The following is a 20,298-nucleotide window of genomic DNA, read 5'->3' as shown; positions in this document are numbered from 1 at the left end:
AACCTTCAGGGCAGCGTCACTGTTGAGGGCGCTATGTCAAACTTCCGTCAGTATATAGAGTCCATCAAGGCCCGCACTGAGGATCCACTGGTGTACTTTGCCTTGCCTTATGTCCAGAACCCAAGGCAGTTTCCTGTCTTCAAGCCAGTTTTTGAGGCAAGTGCTACTAACACCTTTTTAACTACTTCAGTGTTTTACAGCAAAGTTGTCATTGTGACTAGCATGACCTAATAAATGTAAACGTAAATGTCAAACATGCTAAAGTTATAAGTGCAACATTAACTCTAAATGAGTTAATCTTGAAGCTGGAAGATCTTAATTTGTCAGTGTCTGTCTTAAGAACAGCAGTTGTAGCCATGCTAAAATTGAAGGGCATGTTAACATGCTTATGTGGGCAAAGTTATAAAAGTGCCGGAGAAATAATGAGATCAGTTGTGAGAAACGATCAAGATATTAATAATTGCTTGCCCAAGACATAGTGCATTATACTTAAAGAGGTCTAAGGAGGGAGGGGGGGGAGGGAGGGGCTTTAGTGTCACAAATAGCTTTGCTGAAACTCAGGCTGTGATCCTACAAAGTCGCACAAATCTGCTGGAGTACACTGACATTTTTTTTTTACTTTTCATTTCTTGCTTTAAATGACAGTCCTAGTCCTCAAAACCTTGGAAAATTATTACAGCAGAACTCAAGATGACTGTTCATAGCAATGCGCTTAGCATCTGAGCAATGATTTAATGACGCACCATATTTCTGGAAGTCGTGCTTATTTAACACCTATAGTGGTGATTCCGGGACTTCCATTCCTTCGGCTATAAGCGCCATACTCCAGTATCGTTCTACTTTATTATGGCACTCACTTGCCAAGGTATCCCACGAGCATGGTGGCATTACCACGACTGTGCAATGCCAATGCACTGAAGACGACGGAATGATGAATGAATGATGTCGACGGAACGACAAAGGTGGTATGACAACGATGGAATGACAACAATGGAATGACATTTCTTAAGTGACAATGTTGGTGTAACGATGACATGATGACAATATGAGGACAATGAAATAACAAACAATATATGACGATGAGGGTATGATGACAACTGCATGATGAATCTGGAATGAAGACGATGCCACAACCATGACGACAACCACAGCATAATCACGATATAATGAAAACAGCGTGATTATGATAGAATGAAGTCTATGGAACGACGTTACTAAAGTGATGATGATAACAAAACGACAGTGTGATGCTGACAACATGATGAGAGCCAGATGACGAAGTTAGAATGATGACGATGCCAAGATGATGACATGACAACGCTATAAGAACAATGCAATGACGACAACTGTATCATGAAGCCACTGTGACGACGATGGTTTGACGATGACGGCATGTCGAGAGTCAGATGACAAAACTGGAGTGACAACTACTGAATGACCATGGTGGTGTCAGGACAGTGATGGGACAACGAATGCATGACGACTCTATGATGGCAATTGTGTGATGATGACGGCATGACGAGAGCCTAATGATAAAGCTGAATGACAACGATGAAACAACCACAATGGCATTATGACCACGAGCACATACCCATTTGCCCACACTATTAAACAACTTGGGCCACTAAGTTGGCGTAGAGGGCGTGACGACGATGGCATGATGAGAGTCAAATCACGACTCTGAAATGACGATGATGGAACAACCACAATTATATCTCGACCATGAGACAGGCGGGCAGGCAGGCTCAAAATTCCTTAAGTAGGTGAATGCTAATCGCATTCATACTCGCAAGCCTTGGAGTGGTCAAGATCATTTGCTATAATAGCTTTTCTGCATGCCAGTTTTGGTTTTGTTTCCCAGGAGTTGTACGTGTCACAACATCAGAACACAGAAGGTGGTTCTGTCAGACCAGAATATAGTGACATTTTGACACTTGCTCTGGCTAGCTTGGCCGTCTACTGTGCTGCTGCATTGGGCCATGCAATGAGTACCAGCTTTGCTGATGACCAAACGAGCACTGCAGATGACCGAACACACACAACTACTGGAAAACAAAACCATAACTGGCTCGAAGAAAAGCTATTATATAAATTTATTTAGGCCACTCTGAGGCTTGTGAGCATCTTTTCTAAGGTTTCAAAAGCTAGGACTTTCATTCAAAGCAAAAATTAAACATCCTAAAATGTCATGCTAGTGCTCTTTTAATTAATTCTTTCTGATGTCCTTCCGTTTCAGGAAAGCTGGGTGGACGAGCTCAAGACTAGGCTGGCGAAGTTTGTGCAAGAGTCTCTTTCAATTCAGTACCAGCAACGAGCAAAGCCTCGCCTTATGGATCTTTATGTATCCTTTATTTTACTGAAAAGCAACCTGGCTCCACACTTACAAATGCAGTATGGCCATCTTTCATCATTTGTAATTTCTAATGAAACCCGAGTTCTGGGGCCGTAGTCTTTGTTGATCACATTTTATGATGTCAATTTCAGTGCCATTTTTGGTTGGCTGACAGCAGAAGCAAATGTTACGAAAGGAGTGCCACACCTGCCACAAATGTTATTTTCACATTGCATAGTTCTCAAGTATGTTGACAGAATTCCCTACTGCAGTTACACGCCATGCTGGTTGCTTCATCGTGCAGAAGTAGAAGTATCCCTGAAAGTGATAGACCAAAAGTACATCTCCTGTTAGAAGGAACGATTAAAGCTTAATAGCTAAATTTGCTGTTTGTTTGTTTGTCTACGGCTTTATCAGCAATTTCATGGCACATGTTTATGCATCGTGGTGTCAGGACAGTGATGGGACAACGAATGCATGACGACTCTATGATGGCAATTGTGTGATGATGACGGCATGATGAGAGCTGACCAAGTATCTTTTAGACTGTAGACTGAAACCAAACCTTGTCACTGCATCTGTTTCACGCCCTTTGTAGATTTTGTTAGCTGTCATCTGAGTCTCTCAACAAGGTGCAGCTGACTGGCTTCAGTTCAAGCTTGTAGGGAGCACATATCTTGTATTTGAATTATCAAATGTTTAGCATTATCTTAAGTTGAATAAACTATTGTAAAACACAGTTGTGAGTTCTTATGTGAACAGATAGATGCAGAATAATGTTTTAGCTCTTTCTGCACTACCCTCAATGGGGTGAAGGGGAGACGTGAAGCTAATGAGCATTTCATAATAGAACAATGAAGAGGTTCCATGCAAATGCACATATGCAAATATCAGAGGCATGAACGCTTCATTGAGAGTCATATTTTAACAGTGCTTGTCGCAATACACAGGAATGTAAATATCAAACATGGGAATGTTTCGACATGTCTTGTGACCTCCACAGGTCAGCTGTTCTTGGCTAAATTGTCCTGCTCTAACAAGCCAAAAGTTTTTTTTTTTTTTCTGCATTCAATGCCAAGGACGAGTCTGTCTCCTCCACAAGTTTGGGCACTCTTTCCAAGCGCCAGCAACGAGCTGGGCTGGTCCAATTCATTTTGGCATCCTGATGAGTTCTCTCTTAGGCCCCACTAATGGGCCTACAGACTCTGTTCATCTATGTTGGTCCTGTAGAGACATTTAAAAATGGTGGCTGCCAGTCGTGTGTTGCCATGCCTGTTGGGAAAGCATCACTTTGATTTGACTGTGTCATCAAGTCATCAAGCTTTGTAGATTATTTGCTTCTGCCTGAAAGCATGGACTGGGATGGCAATGTCTTGTGTTCTATAGACAAATCTAGAGAGTCCGATGTCGACGACTATGACAATAGCTTTGATATGGTGTGGCATTAGATGGACGGAACCATTCGCCTGTGCCTCCTCATTTTAAATTTATGTATTTTAAGACATAAGTTGTGAATTTAGTACTCCCATGTCATATATATATATATATATATATATATATATATATATATATATATATATATATATATATATATATATATACATCGTATCTGCAAAACATTTCCTATCCAGATGTGCAATAAAAAAAGAGATTTGTGTTTTCAGAACACATTATCAGATCTTTTGCCAGCACTGAAATGGCTATAGGCTCTAATGAAATGATTGTTTAACCCGTTGGCCATCTTGTTTTATGGAGATATTTCTTACCCAGAATGCTTAGTTTTTTTATTGGTAATTGTGAATATGCTTCTTATAAAAAGCAGGTTTCTCAGCTAAAGAAAAAGATAACTGACTCATAGAATAAACAAAAGTTGGTTGCTGAAGTTTATTGTACAAGCCCCAGATAAAGAAGAATGAAGAAACAGCCAGGCATGTATTATCCTCTGCCAACCAAAACACTAATTAAGCCGCAGGCGAGTGTCTCTTGTCGAAAACGCTCATGGGGAGAACAAATACCATAAGGACGAGCAACACTCGTCCTAAACACCTAGTGGACACGAGGGCTTGGACAAGCAGGGCTCGTCCAGAATGATTAAAGGGTTAAAAATCATGGAGATATTTTCTTTACTTCTGAACACTGCCAAATTAAAAGGCAGGTTGGATTATGTAATGGTGAAATAATTAAGCCAATTGACTTGATGTATTACCTGTAGTATAAGTCACAATGAGTTAGCTAACATTTTTTTCTACTCATGAGCCGAGTTAACGCACTGTATTTGCACCTCAATGCAAAGTGTAATAGGCCCTATGTGTGAACGCCTCCTTAACTGCAGCTGAGTCAGTATTGCAGCGATGTTGAACTAAATGGTAAGACCTGCCGTCAACAATGTTTTATTTACTTGTATAAAATGTTCACTTAATGAGTTGTGTATGTGTCACTAAACAAATATTGTAGCATCCCTTAATTTATTTTGCACACTGCCCCATGACCAAATTTGTGCGAAGTGTTTTGTTGTGGGAAGCAACATCTTGGCCTTCAAATGATGTCGGACAGCTGTTATATTGTAAAACTTGGAAGATTCTGAATGCATAAACTTCATTCGGAAATAAATTGCCAGAAAGGGAGAGATACATGTGCGATATGAGAGTTCACATGTGCATGTACATGACTCCCACAACTGCCATTGGCCATAAAAAACAAATTCTGGGGTTCTATGTACCAAAACCACAATCTGATTATGAGGCACTCCGATTCTTTTTTCAATAAGGTCCCATAGCGTCATCAAGCATTATTGCAGGAATCGCAAAGCAGTATAAAACATTTCACCAGAGTTCACAATTTGTGCCGTGAGCAACTTGAATTCCATGTTGTCCTGGAAAGAAAGAATCGACAATTGCGACAGCTTTGCGACGTCATTAAACCGTTTAACAGACTGCTGAATCTGTTTTGCAAGTCAACTTTTAAGTAAAGTGAATGCAGTAAAAGATTGTCAAACTATTGCTTATTACTTTATTTTACATTAACTGTGCCATGCACATTTTCAGACATACGAGAAGACTTTCGGCGCTGTGAACAGAGATTACAACAGTGCGATGAGCAGCATGCAGCCCTGGATAAACAGATATCTGAACTACAGGTCCGAATTTTTCCTGAACTTATGCTTGTAATATTTGTTCCTTGACTGGTATGGGCTGTAATGCATTTTACCCATATATATATATATAGGACTTGCTGCTTTCGAATTATAGAGGTACATGGTAATTCAAGGAATACTAAAGAAAAACATTAAGTCAGTTTCGATCGAAATATAGACTAGGCTTCTGTAATAATTAATTCGTCATTCATAGCTAGAACAGAACTTTTGTAAGTTGGAAAACGAAGAAAATTAATCACTGGAATGGAGCCATCTGTTGTGGACTATGATACATCAGGTGTGACATCAACATTCTCATTCACAGAGAGTGACACCAAGGGAGGTCACATGAAAATTAATCTAAACTCATCTGCTTTGGTGCTGTCAGTTCAAATTGAGTAGCAGCAGCAGGACCTTTGACAACAATATTCTACGCAGCAAAGTGATGTATTTGCACACAGAAAATTATCATAGACTTTCAGACAAATAATCTATCAATCTAGCTTGACCTAAGAATTTTTTTTGTGTGTGTCTGTTTAACATGGAACTAAATTATCCCTAACTTTTTCTCATTGCTCTTGCAAATGTGCAACATGAGCTACATTTGTAAACACTGCTATTCTTTTTCTTATTAAACTCTTGCTTAGCTATCAATGTAAATGAAGTGTTCGGCATGTACTGTGCCTGTTTGTACAGTGACAATGGTTTTTATTTTTCTTGTACGACATTTTCAATTCCTTACTTTGCGAGATGAACAAAGTGAAGAATCTTCCTGCAATGTCCTATTGTGTTACTTAATTATTTTCATTTTTTTTCACATACCTGCTGCATTTTTGTCCACGTGAAGGCATATCTGCTGCAACTTGCCATGTCGGCTGAGCGGCTATTGTGTTGTGCTGCTGAGCTCGAGGTTGTGGTTTCAACTCCAGGCTCTCCCAGCTGCATTCAGATGGAGTTGAAATGCTAAAATGCATGTGTAATTATATTTAGGTGCATGTCAAAGAACTCCAGGTAGCTCAAAATTATTTCTAAGCCCTCCACCAAGGCATCTCTTATAGCCACGGTGTTTCGTTGTGACACTATAAAATGTATAAATCAATCATTAGTTGCTGCAGTATCTATGATAGGCATCCTCCCATACAAACGGTCTATGTCATGGAACTGCTGCAGCTTTCAAAGTGGACGTATTTTCAAATGAAGTGAATTAAGCTGCTCCCTTGTTTGAGGATTCTACTGGAATAAAGGTAGCCATAATGCAAAATATTTTAGGCAGAGTGACAGTAGTCCATCATGGTGCTATGTAAACTGTAATAGAATAACTAGACCAAGACAACCATTACCACACAAACTTATAAGATTATCTGGCAGCAGTGGCTGTGAATATATCACAATGAACCAAGTGTACATAATATGTCAAAAGAATATACACACTCTTGCTTGTCCTGAGTCTCAAAAAGTGCCTATGCAAGAGCACTTTGCAGACTGGGGATAGCAATAAACACACTTCTCTCTGTGAAATGCAACTGTACTCTGACAATCAAGACAAAAGTATTACAAGATGAAGATGCACTGTGCGGCATCAGCTAGGTGGCCTGCCAGAGATGGAGACCACAGGAGTCGGCAAGTGATGAAGGGGCAGCCAACACTTGGCTTTAGTTAGAAAACTTGTTTAACAAAGTGTGAGCCCTGGTCTCTCTTTTGCTAAGCGCTTTCAATGAATTGCTATAATGAAGAGCCCGGCTTGTGTCTTGTTAATACTTTGGAGTGATAAGTCCAAAGTTGCAACTAGAGATGTTTGTTCTTGTCATGCAAATTTCATGTGCATTGTTCTAGAACTTTTTATAGCTGCCAATATGTATACTGATAATGGCTCTACAGCTTTATTGCTTATTTAGAACAATGGCCATCAGCTACAACATAGCAGATGGTGCTATTCAGCTGTGAGATAGCTGCTATGTTATGGCTTAATATGCTAATTCATATCGGATCACCAAAACTAAGCAGCATCATGATTTGTCCGTACTTGGCAGGGAGACCACCAAAGATTGCTGAACAAGACGGGTGTCCATGCACTGCAAGGGATGTGCCCTTCTCCCTGCTATAAAACAAGCACTATTATTATTATTGTGATTCTCTTCAACTGCCTTTCGTTTATTTTTTTCTGACCATGTGTGTTGGTAGTGAAGCTACCGACCTTTCATTCATCTCTCTCTCTATCTCTCTCTCTCAGGATGACTACAAGACACTTGTGTCTGTAACAACAGAACTGATTACTGCCCTTGAAGCAACTGTCAGAGGAGATCTGGTAATCATATTTTACTGCCTGGTTTGCTCTTTTAGGCATCTGTATAAAGGAGCAATGTCAGCCTATCTGTGGCATCTTCCTGGTCACTCTAGTTCCAAACATACAGCAGATAAGTCACAGCAGTGCTGGCATAGTAATAGTGATCAGTAGAGAGCAGGAGACCATTCTATCCAACTGCATGCAAACTTTTTTTGGTGGCAGGACTTCTGTCGGCCTCAGAAATATTGTCATTGTAGTTTGCTAAGCAACAAAGCTTTGGATCTGTGATCAGCATGTCTAACTGGTAGGGCAAACCTTGCATGCCTGACTTACTGAAAAGCACACATAGATGCAACAGAAAAGGTGTACATTAAAAAAAGTGATTGCTAAAATTAGGAGCATTTAATTCAACATAGGTGGAACATGCAGAAATGTTCTGAACTACTCAAAAGCTTGAATCAAAGGATGCCTTCCAAATTTCATTTATTCACTGAAGGCAGGATCACTTCTAATGCAGGTGAACTTGGAGAATGTGCTGTTCTCATGCGGGCAGCGGTTTCCTGAATTAGTGAAGCTGCAGACTCCTCGTACATCATGTGGGTCGACCTGTGATGGCCAGGTGTTTGTCCTCAGAAGTGGACTCCACACTAGACGCACCAGGTTCGTGCCGATACAAGTAAACAGAAAGAAACAAGTATCATTGAGTTGTGTAACTTTGTTATTTATCTATAGTATTGGTGTAAATTATTCCATAAATATCTTGTTTTTACGCATAGTGACAAAATACCTGTATTAAAAGTAAAGTGAGTGCTGGCGAACATAGAGCTCGCAAGAAGTGTATTGCTCAATGTTTGTCTTCGTTAATTCAATTTGTCATCTGTGCATTATTTTGCATACAATCACACCTCATTACAGCGAAATAGAATATAACAAAATTAGGAACATAGCAAAGTAAGAGTAATTCCCCTTGAGATCCTTATAAAGATTCATAGTGCAGTTTATGCAATAATGGATATATAACAAAGTAATTCTGGCTCATCCTTCAACTTATTTATGAGATTTTACTGTATTACATATTGTAGTACCACTTACACCCATACACCTGCTTTCTTCTCATAACAATGCTTTGTTTTGTTCTTTATATTATGCAAATTTAGTATTTTATTCTTATCTTTTATTCCAATGAGGCAGACATAACCCTGCTTAGAAAGAAAACACAAGGATGAGAGCTATGCAAGAAGCAGCACTTGTTTCTTGTGCTATTTTTGTGTGTGTGATTCTCTTAGTTTGTGCTGCTACATCTGTCCTATTTGTGAAATAACTATCCCAGCAAAGAGTTCTTTTAAACGTAATCTGGGAGGCTTATTCCTGCCCACTAAATTTGTTAACTTTATAATGATTCTCATAGTCATAGATAATAGGCCACCATCATCACCAAAGATGAAAGAGCATATAAGAACCTGAACAATATGGCACCTTGTGTGGCAACGAAGAGCAAACAAGAAAACATTGCACACAGAGGGAAAGATCGATTGTTAACCCTTATATTGACATACTGATGTGACAAGTAAAACAATGCTCAGGTTTGTCGTCCTGCAGTTGTGCAGAAGGCCATTATGAAAATGTGTGCAGGCTAGACTTCTCTAAGATCAAGCAAGACCTGTCGGAGGCGAGTGCCAGCATACGAGCTCTTCTACTGCAGGCACTTCGATGGGTACGTGTAGTCTGTCATACATATGCAATCTCTACAGTAGTTCTTGCTATACTTGTCCCCTTACAAAGCTGTGGCCTCCATTTCATTTGCATAGCTTCATCTTGCTAAGCTAGAGGCTTATAGAATTATTTCTACTTCTGCAGATACCTCATACATATCTTCTTCAGTTATGAATGATGGCAGATTTTCAATAAATGTTTCAAAGTTAAACAATTTAAAATGGCACAGGAGGCTGCATGCACATGATGATGATGATGATGCTTTGTGAATTTTCTAGTCACCCTCATACTTGCAGAGTAAATAAATATCGATTTATTGTGCTGTCAGTCACGTTGCCTTCTTTCATAAAAAGAATTCTGTCACTGACTTAAAGCACATATACAAGTTAATTTTTAGCTGCCAGCATTACAAGACGGAAAAAATGATTTTTTTACTATTGCTGACAGAATGTGGCATGTTAAACATCTGATCAAACATCATAGTACCTTCAGCAGAGTGGTTGTTTTTAACCATACTCGGCACGTTGAAGTTACATAGATTCACATTGAGTACACAGAGAGTTCAAGTTACCCAAAGTTTAAAGGGACAGTAATAAGAAAAATCAAGTTGAACTGCACTAGTAAGTTACCCTTCTACAATACCAAAAAAGCCACCCTTACCGTTCGAGGAGGCTTGGTAAGCCAGAAAAGATGAAAAAGTGAAAGACAGCTGGCAATGTCACCTTGAAGTTCCTGCACCAGCTCACCATGACGGCGGGGATTTTGACAGTGTCTGATCGTCCCGAGTTAATTTTTAGGCAGTAAAGATAGACTACATTGTATTCCAAAAGGGCAAAAGACTGAACCTACCAAGACTCAAGAACCTTTAAGGCCAGACCACCCATACCCTTTTTGAGACGCACAATTTTGCATCTGTGCAAGCACATGCGCAGACGGTATGGGACAACTTGTGCATGTCAAAGTGCACGGCGAGCACAGACCAATATTGATATGTTTCAGACTGATATTGGTGCTCGGGCTGCCTGTGTTTTGCAATGCACATGGCTATACACAGTTACAGCATGGTGAAATCGTTTCTCAGTGAGGCTGGTTTCTGTCATGCGAGAAAGCGCTTTTGCTTCCCTTTTGTGCTGATTTAGCAACTGAAGAAATGAAACAATTACATTTATAATTATTTTGGCATCTTGAAGCACTGTCAACAGGGCACAAAACGATGTCTGCCAAACCGTTGATGTGTGGGCACAGGCTGGCATGCATCTCTTGTAGACGCAAGCCACCATTCCTTGGGACGCATAGCACGTGGAAGGTGCGCAGACACGTGCTTGCATGCGACGGTAAGCGTATGTGTGATCTGGCTTTTATTGTGCCACAATGAGCCAGATATGAGAAAATGCTTTTGAATTTGTGATGTCACACTGTAGTACTAGTGTTGAGGTCGTTGCACAAATTTTTTCAAAACTCATAATTTGGTTTTAATTTTCTGTTCTAATAACCAATCTCTTTCCACGAGACTAACAAAAATAAGGTTTTAAAGAGTACTTTATCCGTCTAAACTGATTACGTCCTTCTCTTTAGATTTACTTTAATGCGTAAGGGTTTTTCTTCCTTGCCACCAATGTGCAGAACTGGCATAAACAAGTCATGTACACAAGTGCTTACACCATGATTGCAGAGGATATACGAGGTGTGTTCAAGTACCAAACCTTTGGTCAGCAGAAATAGGTTTATTTATTAGGACATACAAAACCCCAATCTCCTTCAATGTAGTTTGGAAGCACTCTGGAACACGTCTTTGGGAATGATGATCAGCTGGGCCATCGCATTCTACATGGCGTCTTCCCTTGACTGATATTAGGTTCCTTTCAGCATCATTTTCAGCTTGGGAAATGGCCAAAAGTCACACAGAGCCATGTCGGAGGAGTAGGAAGCCTGAAAAACCACAAGGGTGTTGTGTTTGGCGAAGAAAGTCTGAATCAGATGTGCAGAATGGGCCGGTGCGTTAACATGATGGAGCTGCCAAGCTTTTGCTGACCACAGATCTGGTCGTTTGTGCCACACAGCATCATGAAGGCGACGAAAGACCTCCTGGTAGTATTCCTTTGGGACGGTTTGGCATTGTGGTGCGTAGTCATGATGCACCACCCCATGGGAGCCAAATAAAAAGGTCAACATGGCCTTGACATTGCTGCTGACCTGCCGTGCTTTTTATGGCCATGGGATATTGGATGTTCCCACTGTGACGACTGCATCTTGGTTTCTCTGAGTCATACCCATAAATGCACGGCTCATCGCATGTGATCATGGTGGTTGGAAAGCAGGGGTTGCTGTTTGCATTGTCCAGTAGGTCCTGTGCGATTTACAGATGGAGCTGCTTCTGCTGTATTGTTAGCAGTTCCGGTACGAATTTCACGGACACTCTCCTCATGCCCAAATCCTTAGCCAAAATTGAATGTGCTGATCCAATGCTTACCCCTGTCTTTTTCGCATGTTCTTGGACTGTGATTTGATGGTCTTCCATGACCAAAGTCTGCACTTGCTTAATGACACTTGCTTAGTGACTCGTTGAGAGCCTGCCTGAACGTTATTTCACTGTCCACTGATGTGCGTCCATATTTGAAGAGGTTGTATCACTCCTACGGAGCAAGAATTATCAAGGAGGCAAAACAGTGCTCGCTTGGGTGTCCCAATAAAGTCACAGCATAGGGCACAGCGCCGACGTGCCCTCTATTACGAGTCGACTTGCCAAGAAGGCAAAACACACGTGGCGCGCTCTCCGAAGAGGCTTGCCGGTCCAAGGTCATTTGGTGGCGATTCACCACTAGCACTATACGCACGTATGGGTGTGTTTTTCTTGCGCCTCTTCACTGGCTCCAAATGCTTTGAAATATTGCTGAAAAATGCTGAAAAAATGTGTTAATTACAGAGCAATTGCCTGCGTAATGTACTTTTTTACAATGCCAAATCTATAATGTATCTTTTTTAATATGCAAGAACGAAAGCGATGGCAAACATTGGAGGGGACAGGACACACCGTCTCATTTTTCTCACCGTCGCAAGCAGCGTACATCTTCGTATCTTCAGCAACCAAAGTCTCCATTTTGGCATGCTTTAAGCACTTCACTGCAGATCTAGTTGGCTTTCTCTGTTAGTGAACTGAAGACAAGTAGCTGAGGCAGTGCGGAAATATTAACGGCACGGCATCTGGTAACAAGACAGGCCATTTAGGTTTGTCTAGAAGGAGTTTCCCACCAAGCTCGCCATAATACCGCCGCCTCTCTATGTCGCTCTCCAAGAAGTGCTTCTTCCAAACATAGCCACAAGGCGTGAGCTCACCATCCTTCCTTGGAATTGCACGAGCCCACAATTCCAGCCGTACCGGGTCTGTTAGAACTTTGAAGGTAATTACCGTTTCCTTGCAGGATGCAGAGATATTGCTGCAGTTCAGCGTGACACATTTTCACCCCATCCAAAAAAAGCACGGATGGAAAGCGCTCGCCTTTGTTGCAATGTGGATAGCGTGTGCAAAGTCTGAGAAACCAGCGCGGCCGGCGCAATGTAGAAGCCCGCAAGAGCTCTAACAGAAATGGAAAGCCTGCAGATTGCAAAAGAAACCGCAACAGCTTGCATGCCCATATTGGGAGCTTTCCTCCCAAGGTCACCTATGCATAAGCTCACACCACATTCCAGCGAGTGAACTATGGCAGCATCAACAGACATGATCTGCTCCAAGATTACTACTAGTAGCTCGTTTCAAATGCCGTACACCATGTAATTAGGACAGTATTCATTAATAGCTGCTGCTAAAATGTCCACCACTTCTATATATTGATGTTACAGAATGAAATCTGGGAAAACTTACAATATATGAGACGATATCACAATTTTTGTGCATTGCATCCATAGAAGAACATGTAAATGATGGCAACGCACCCGACGTATCATCTGTCATGCTGTGGCGACAACTGCATTTCCTCCTTGCGCAGCCGTGACTTTGTCGGGCAGCCGTACGCGTTGTCACGGCCTAGCAGATTCCTCTCCTCAAATACTTCTTTCTCTATGACCGCTCCTTTATCCGTGACGTGCTCATGGCATCTCCCTTGAAAGCCTCTTGAATCTTGCGAATGGTTTCCATTTGGGTAACGCCAAGCTTTTGGCAAAATTTGATGTAATATCACTGCTCACGTTGTTCTGTCATTTTATAACTTACTGGAATCCGACAAGTGCTCACTACTCGTCCTCACTCGTAGGCTGACTGCCAGCAACTGATGCTTTCTGCAGCCGGAAGAAAATTGATGCATGTGCACTTATGTCTACTCCATACCAAAGGAAGCCTCCCACACTTCATTGGTTTACGTGGGAAAGAAGAAGGTTCAATGCTTTTTGAACACACCTCGTAGACTAATGCTTGGGCATACATTTAGCCTTCTTTTATCCTTTAGAAACTGACCAAGGCCTCATCAGTCGAGGAAAGGGACTGTGTCCTGCTGGCGTACATTGACAATGATCTGCTGGGCTTCTTTGAGCAGTCACCTGACTACTGCGTAAGCAAAATCCATGCTTGGAAGGATTTTTCTCACTGTACACTGTCAGAGTTTGGTCTCACTGATTCAATCTTACTCATCTTCCTGATTTGCTGCTCACTAATGGCAGAGCTTTTGGCACAGCGTATTTAGAGTTGCTTGCATTGCTCACTGAACAAACTACTCGATCGAAAGTTGAGCATTTCAAATTTAATTGTAATTTATTGAAGAGTTTTAAAATTAGAACTTTAATTCTTATGTGGAGATTTTCGTACATTCACAATGTTTTGTATGGCTTGTTCATTGTGTAAATGATATGTTATGCAATAAGAAAAGGAAAATTTCTTGCTTTAAAAATGCACCTGTGTTATCTCTCTCTTTTTTTCTTTCCAGAACCGTATCTTACATATAGTTAAGTCACCAAACTCAGGGTTGCAGCAGAGCTTTGTGAGGTTCTTGAATACACTTGCTGCTTTTCGATCAGGTGTAGTACTGCTTTTTAATCTCTACTAGATGCATTTGCTGTCTAATCTATACTGCAATTTTTCCTATGTCTTAATCTCTTGCGAAAGTGAAGTTCAACAGTTCACCTAAACGGTTCTCAATGCAGTAGTCCATCAGAGTAAGAGAATAGATTCTAAGGGATAGGGACACAGCCCAAGATACAGAATCAGATTGAGCAATGAAGTTAGGAAACTGACAAGCATACAATGGGATTGGCTTCACACAGGTCATGGTTGTAACTAGATGGCACAGGGAGAGCCGTTCACCCTTCAGTAGGCCTATATTCTCCTCAGACCCAACAATATCATAGCAACACAATTTCATTTGTATTATTTCATTTTATTTCAGAATAGTGCAGGCCTTTGCTTGGCCCTCTAAATGCCTTCTAAATTCAGTTTTTACTGCGAACTAGTCCTTGAACTGCAAAGACTACTTCCTTTATCAGATGGCACGGGCACATGCTCACATCAGCACATCCATGTATGCTGACAGAGTCCATTTCTCTAGTTTCTTCAGATAAAAATGTTTTTTTTTTTTTTTTCGTAAACATATAGATACAAGTTTAACATCACACGGTGGTTCCTCATATTCACATTATTTGCTCCTGGGTTGTCGCATTATCTGGTGACATTTGGAATGTGCTAGACACATTAATTTTTTTCGTTTTTGGCAATGATGCCAGCAGTGTGTCTCATACAAACTATCAATCGTCTCGAAAACTGGTGGAAAAAATAATTACGTGCTTCACATGTAGTGTTGCCTGTGTCTAGCTTTAAACTGCACCAAATATACTAGCTTATAATTTATGGCTTAATTAATTGATACCTATTTTCAAGCACCGCTTTTGCTATCTTGGTGAACATATCTCAACTCACACGTACAGAACCAAATGTATTAGATCAGACGTTTTGTTCCTCTATAAAGTGGTCCATGGCATTTTACATTGCCCAAAGCTTCTTGATGTACAATTTTCCGTGTCGCAAAAGTATACCAGGCAGCATTCTGTGTTTTCTGCATGGCCTTGTTTTATTAGACACTGTCCTATGGCTCCTCCACAAAAAAAAAACGTAATAAGTATTCTGCCTATACTGGCATATTTCAGAGTTCATTCCCCATGTTTCGTATATATGTAGATAATCATGCCGTATGATAAACTCCCTTTTATGCCCACCTCCTCGTTTTCTGTTTCCCTGTTTGTTTCTGTACCTCACATCGTTTTGTCTACCACATTATTATTACTTGCTTATTACTTTATAAGTGTGCCGGTATAAAGGCTCTGTAGCTATTCCTGGGCATTATAATAAACATTTGATTGATTGATTGATTGATTGATTGATTGATTGATTGATTGATTGATTGATTGATTGATTGATTGATTGATTGATTGATTGATTGATTGATTGATTGATTGATTGATTGTGAAAAGGATGAAAACCATTATCCACAGGGGTGGACACTGGGTCTCAGGAGGATATAGGATGATGTAAATGATGAAATTGTACTTCTGTGGTCCAGTAGGAAACATTAGAAAGGTTCCACTGCAGTGAAAACTCTGACCAAGAAGTAAGATCTTTTCAGAAACTGAAGAATAAACAACAAAAGTTATACATAACGTGAAAAATATTTATTGTCTTGTCATAACTAATTATGCTTACCATCGTCACATAATATTTCTACATAGTCACTCATTCATGCTATCTCGACATGTGACCCAAATATGCAAGCCCCTCTACACACATTTAAGGAATGCACCTTTGTAAGCGAATTTATCTTTACTTTTGATTTTATAGTAATTGTACTAGCAAACCTAAGGTAACATTTTAAATGCATTCTTGTGTACGTATGTATTTGGTGCCATGACAGTAACAATATGCTATTCGTATACAGAATCTAATTCTCATGCTTTTACATGCAGGGCGCAATTACTTGGCCAAGAATCTCCAGCTTGTCGCGGTACTTACAGACACACTTGTATTTGACCGAGTCACGAACCCTAGGACACTGGACATGATATTGGGGGTACTTCAAAAGCTGAGTCTAAGGTAATGTAGTATTCAAGAGAGTATTACTTGAACATTCCTTCTTCTCTAAAAAAAAAAGAAGTGACCAATATGATGCCCAATGCAGTAATTTCTGAAGGAAAGTTTAACATGTGGGCCTTCATTCCAAAGTTAGGCTGCTGTAAGCACTTGAATACTCACAGTGGGCAACCTGTACGTTTACAAATCCTAAGGACTACCTGTAATAAAAGACGTTACAAAGTCAAAACTTGTTATTTATTTATTTATTTATTTATTTATTTATTTATTTATTTATTTATTTATTTATTTATTTATTCATTCATTCATTTATTCATTTATTCATTCACTCATTTATTTATTTATTTATTTATTTATTTATTTATTTATTTGTTTATTTATTTATTTATTTATTTATTTATTTTAAGAATACTGCAGAGTCTCTTGACTCCAAGCAGGAGTAGGTACAAATGGAAATACATCAGAAATCGGCAACAACACAAATAAAAACCAAATACAATAAATCAAGACATGAAACGCCACATACAACACAATGCAGTAGGCACAAATGGAAATACATCAAAAATCCACAACAGCAATAAAAACCAAATACAATAAACCAAGACATGAAACACCGCATATAACACAATGCAAGTACCATTTACCCATGCATTTTCAAGTTTGTAAGAAACGCTTCGACACTTGTACTGTCTACAATATGTTTCGGTAATTTATTCCAGGCACTTATGGTTTTCGGAAAAAATGAATATTTAAAAGTACCGTTCAGAGTGCTGTATTCCTGTAGCATTTTGCCATTATCAAAATGCAAGCTTGTGCACAAGTATGAGGAGTAATGAAATTGTGATTGTTGATTTGTGTTATGTTGTTATAAATTAAGTACAAGTATTCTAATCTGCATTCGGTACATCTAGCTTTAAGTGTATTGATACCAAGATAAGCAATCATTTTTGTTACGCTGTCAGTGCGCTTATATTGGTTGCAAATGAATCTAGCCACGGTTCTCTGAACTCTTTCTAATTTGGCAATGTTTTTCTCTGTATAAGGGTCCCATATACACGAAGCATACTCAAGACATGGCCGGACCGACGCATTGCATGCTGCTAATTTTGCATTCATAGGGGCTTTTGAAAGCTTTCGTCGAATGAACCAGAGAGATTTAAAAGCTTTGGTGCAGACTGTATCAATATGAAGGTCCCAACTGAGATTTTCTGTATTAGTGCCCGAGAAACTTAACAGCCAGTGATTCCTCAAGCACAATGCCATCCACAGATTAAGAATGTTGTAAAACAGTTTTGTTCCTCGATACACTGAGGACTAAGCACCTGTCAGCGTTTAAGAACATGTCTCATTTCTTGCACCAGCATGAAACTTCTGCGAGGGTTTCATTAAGCGTAATTTGGTCGTCTACTGATTTAACCGAGGTATAAAGAACGCAGTCATCCGCGAAAAGCTTTATCTTAATACCACTGTGTATGACTTTCACAATGTCATTAACATAAACGAGGTATAAAATCGTTCCCAGAACTGACTCTTGCGGTACCCCTGATGTCACCTGTAAAGTCACCGAACAGTACTTGTCAACTTGGACATACTGATACCTATTTTCTAGATAAGTCCTAGTGAATTCAATAAGCCTGTTATTTTATCCGATGGCATAGAGTTTCTGTAATGATTTATTATGGGGCACTTTATCAAATGCTTTTGCATAGTCTAAAAATACAGCATCGATCTCTTTTTTATTATTAATCGCGAGGCCAAAATATGACACATGCCAAGCAGCTGCACCACCGTGGACAAACCGCGCCTAAACCCGTGCTGGGCATCTGATAACAGTTTGTAATCTTCAAGAAATACGGTCAGGTGTCAGCAGATTATCTGCTCTAATATTTTGCAGTTTGTTGAAGTCAGGGAAATCGGGCGGTAATTTGATGCGCACAAGCGATCAGTTGACTTGAATATGGGAATGATACGAGCACCTCTCCAGTCTGACGGAAGAGAACACTGAGCTATGGATGCATTATAAATCACAAACAAGTAGTGCGAAATCGATTCTGCGTAATGGTGCAAGAAAACTGTAGGAATGTTATCAGTGCCGCTGGCCTTTTTAGGCTCAAGGTTAAGAAGTAAGTTAAGAATACCTTCACGACTCACAATGACGTCGGGCATAGAAGAAAAAAACCCTTCTGGCTCGGCAACAAGATCAGTATCTTTACGGGCGTATGTGGATTGAAAGTATCTATTAAATTCATCAGCTATTGCTTTTTCATCCGAGACTGGTGAGCCATTGATTATTAATGATATACTACTAGATTTGTTGCCACCTATACACCTCCAAAATTTCCCCGTAGCTTCCTTGAGAAAATTGCCTAAGGTGATAGCGAAGAAATTGTCCTTAGCTTCTTTAACCTCAGTTTTCAGTGCTGCACTTAGTGCATTAACTGCGGAGTCTCGAGGCCTTCATGAGCATCTCAATTTCTTCAGCTTTCTATTCATGAGAATTATATGTCTCATAACCCAGGGGTTCTGCTTTTTCTTCTTAACCTTCTTGGGAACAAACAAGGCAATACAATACAATGAAGACAAATCCTCAAAACATTCACATTCACATTGTCTTCAAGACTGAAACCATCCAGATTCACGCCCAGATTCATTTCCAAATAGTCTAAAACACTCTCATCTTCCGCCCTGTTGAAGTCTTTCACAACAATCTTGGTATTGCTTTTGCCAGAACACTTTTGAAAGGAAAAGGTGGCAAATATCAACTCATGATCAGACAGCCCATGCATGACATCAAGAGAGTCACATGTAATAGCAGAACTTACAAGCAATCAATGAAGAATATGTCTTGCAGTAGCAGTGATTCTAGTAGGGACAATAACAATCTGAGCTAGACCCCATGAAAATGCAATGTTCATAAGAATCTCGGACTGCCTAGCATTCATGCACATTGTCTTCATGGTTGACCAATCAATATATGGTAATTTAAAATCACTAGATAAGACAAATCTTATATTCTCACCTCGGAAACACTGGACATAATCGTGGAGTTGCTCGAGAAATCCAAGACCTGTCGTCGAAGGACGGTATACAACACCGATAACAATAGAATTACCATAAAAATCAATTTTACAAAAGAGGCTTTCGTGTTCTGGAATAGCCGGCAAAGTTGTCACGTTTATGCTCTCCTTAACTATAATTGCAACTCCCCCCCCCTCGGGTTTGTCTATCACGCCTAAATATTTTGTATGACAGGGGAATGATTTCATTATCAAACACTCCAGCATGCAACCAGGTCTCTGTCAGCAACGTAACGTGTTGGTCGGGGTCATAAAGGAGCACTTCAATTTCGGCTATTTTATTCACGATGCTTTGTGCTTTAAAAGATAGCAACCGCAAATTACAAGTTTTATTTTCCTGTCACTTCGATGCCCCATTTACGGCCCTTCGCTGGGTGATCATTCCATCATCGCTGGGCGCAGCCTGATTTCCTTTGTCCTGTGTTGTGCCACCACTCAAATCTGTACCGGACCCCACAAGCCTGTGCCTTCCTTTCTTGTCCTCATCCCACACGTATGTCACCTTGTTGAAAACTACCTTACCATATTTCAGATACACTTTATCTTCAGGCGTGCGACAGTCTTTAACAGTCGACCATAGCTGCTTCCTTATATAACAAGTTATTTGATATAATGAAATAAGTATAAAATTTTACTTGCCAATATCAGCACATAACGAATATATGCCTATGAAGAATAGTGGATATAAGGAAGGTA

At 40.0% G+C, this 20,298-nt stretch overlaps 1 protein-coding gene across 1 annotated transcript in view; it reads left to right on the top strand.

The window, feature by feature from the left end:
• Positions 1 to 20,298, top strand: part of LOC135920556 (lisH domain-containing protein ARMC9-like) — a 28,765-nt gene that overhangs the window by 7,636 nt on the left and 831 nt on the right. The window contains exons 6-15 of the mRNA XM_070533373.1: positions 1 to 156; positions 2,237 to 2,341; positions 4,674 to 4,698; positions 5,377 to 5,468; positions 7,696 to 7,770; positions 8,267 to 8,409; positions 9,382 to 9,463; positions 13,902 to 14,003; positions 14,376 to 14,466; positions 16,402 to 16,528. Of these exons, the coding sequence (XP_070389474.1) occupies positions 1 to 156; positions 2,237 to 2,341; positions 4,674 to 4,698; positions 5,377 to 5,468; positions 7,696 to 7,770; positions 8,267 to 8,409; positions 9,382 to 9,463; positions 13,902 to 14,003; positions 14,376 to 14,466; positions 16,402 to 16,528 (998 nt within the window). The remainder of the gene's footprint in view (positions 157 to 2,236; positions 2,342 to 4,673; positions 4,699 to 5,376; positions 5,469 to 7,695; positions 7,771 to 8,266; positions 8,410 to 9,381; positions 9,464 to 13,901; positions 14,004 to 14,375; positions 14,467 to 16,401; positions 16,529 to 20,298) is intronic.

This window comes from Dermacentor albipictus, chromosome 2 (assembly GCF_038994185.2).
Source record: "Dermacentor albipictus isolate Rhodes 1998 colony chromosome 2, USDA_Dalb.pri_finalv2, whole genome shotgun sequence".
In the NCBI taxonomy this organism is placed as follows: domain Eukaryota; kingdom Metazoa; phylum Arthropoda; class Arachnida; order Ixodida; family Ixodidae; genus Dermacentor; species Dermacentor albipictus.
The sequence above is the reverse complement of the archived record's forward strand: the minus strand, read 5'-3'. Positions and strand labels throughout refer to the sequence as shown.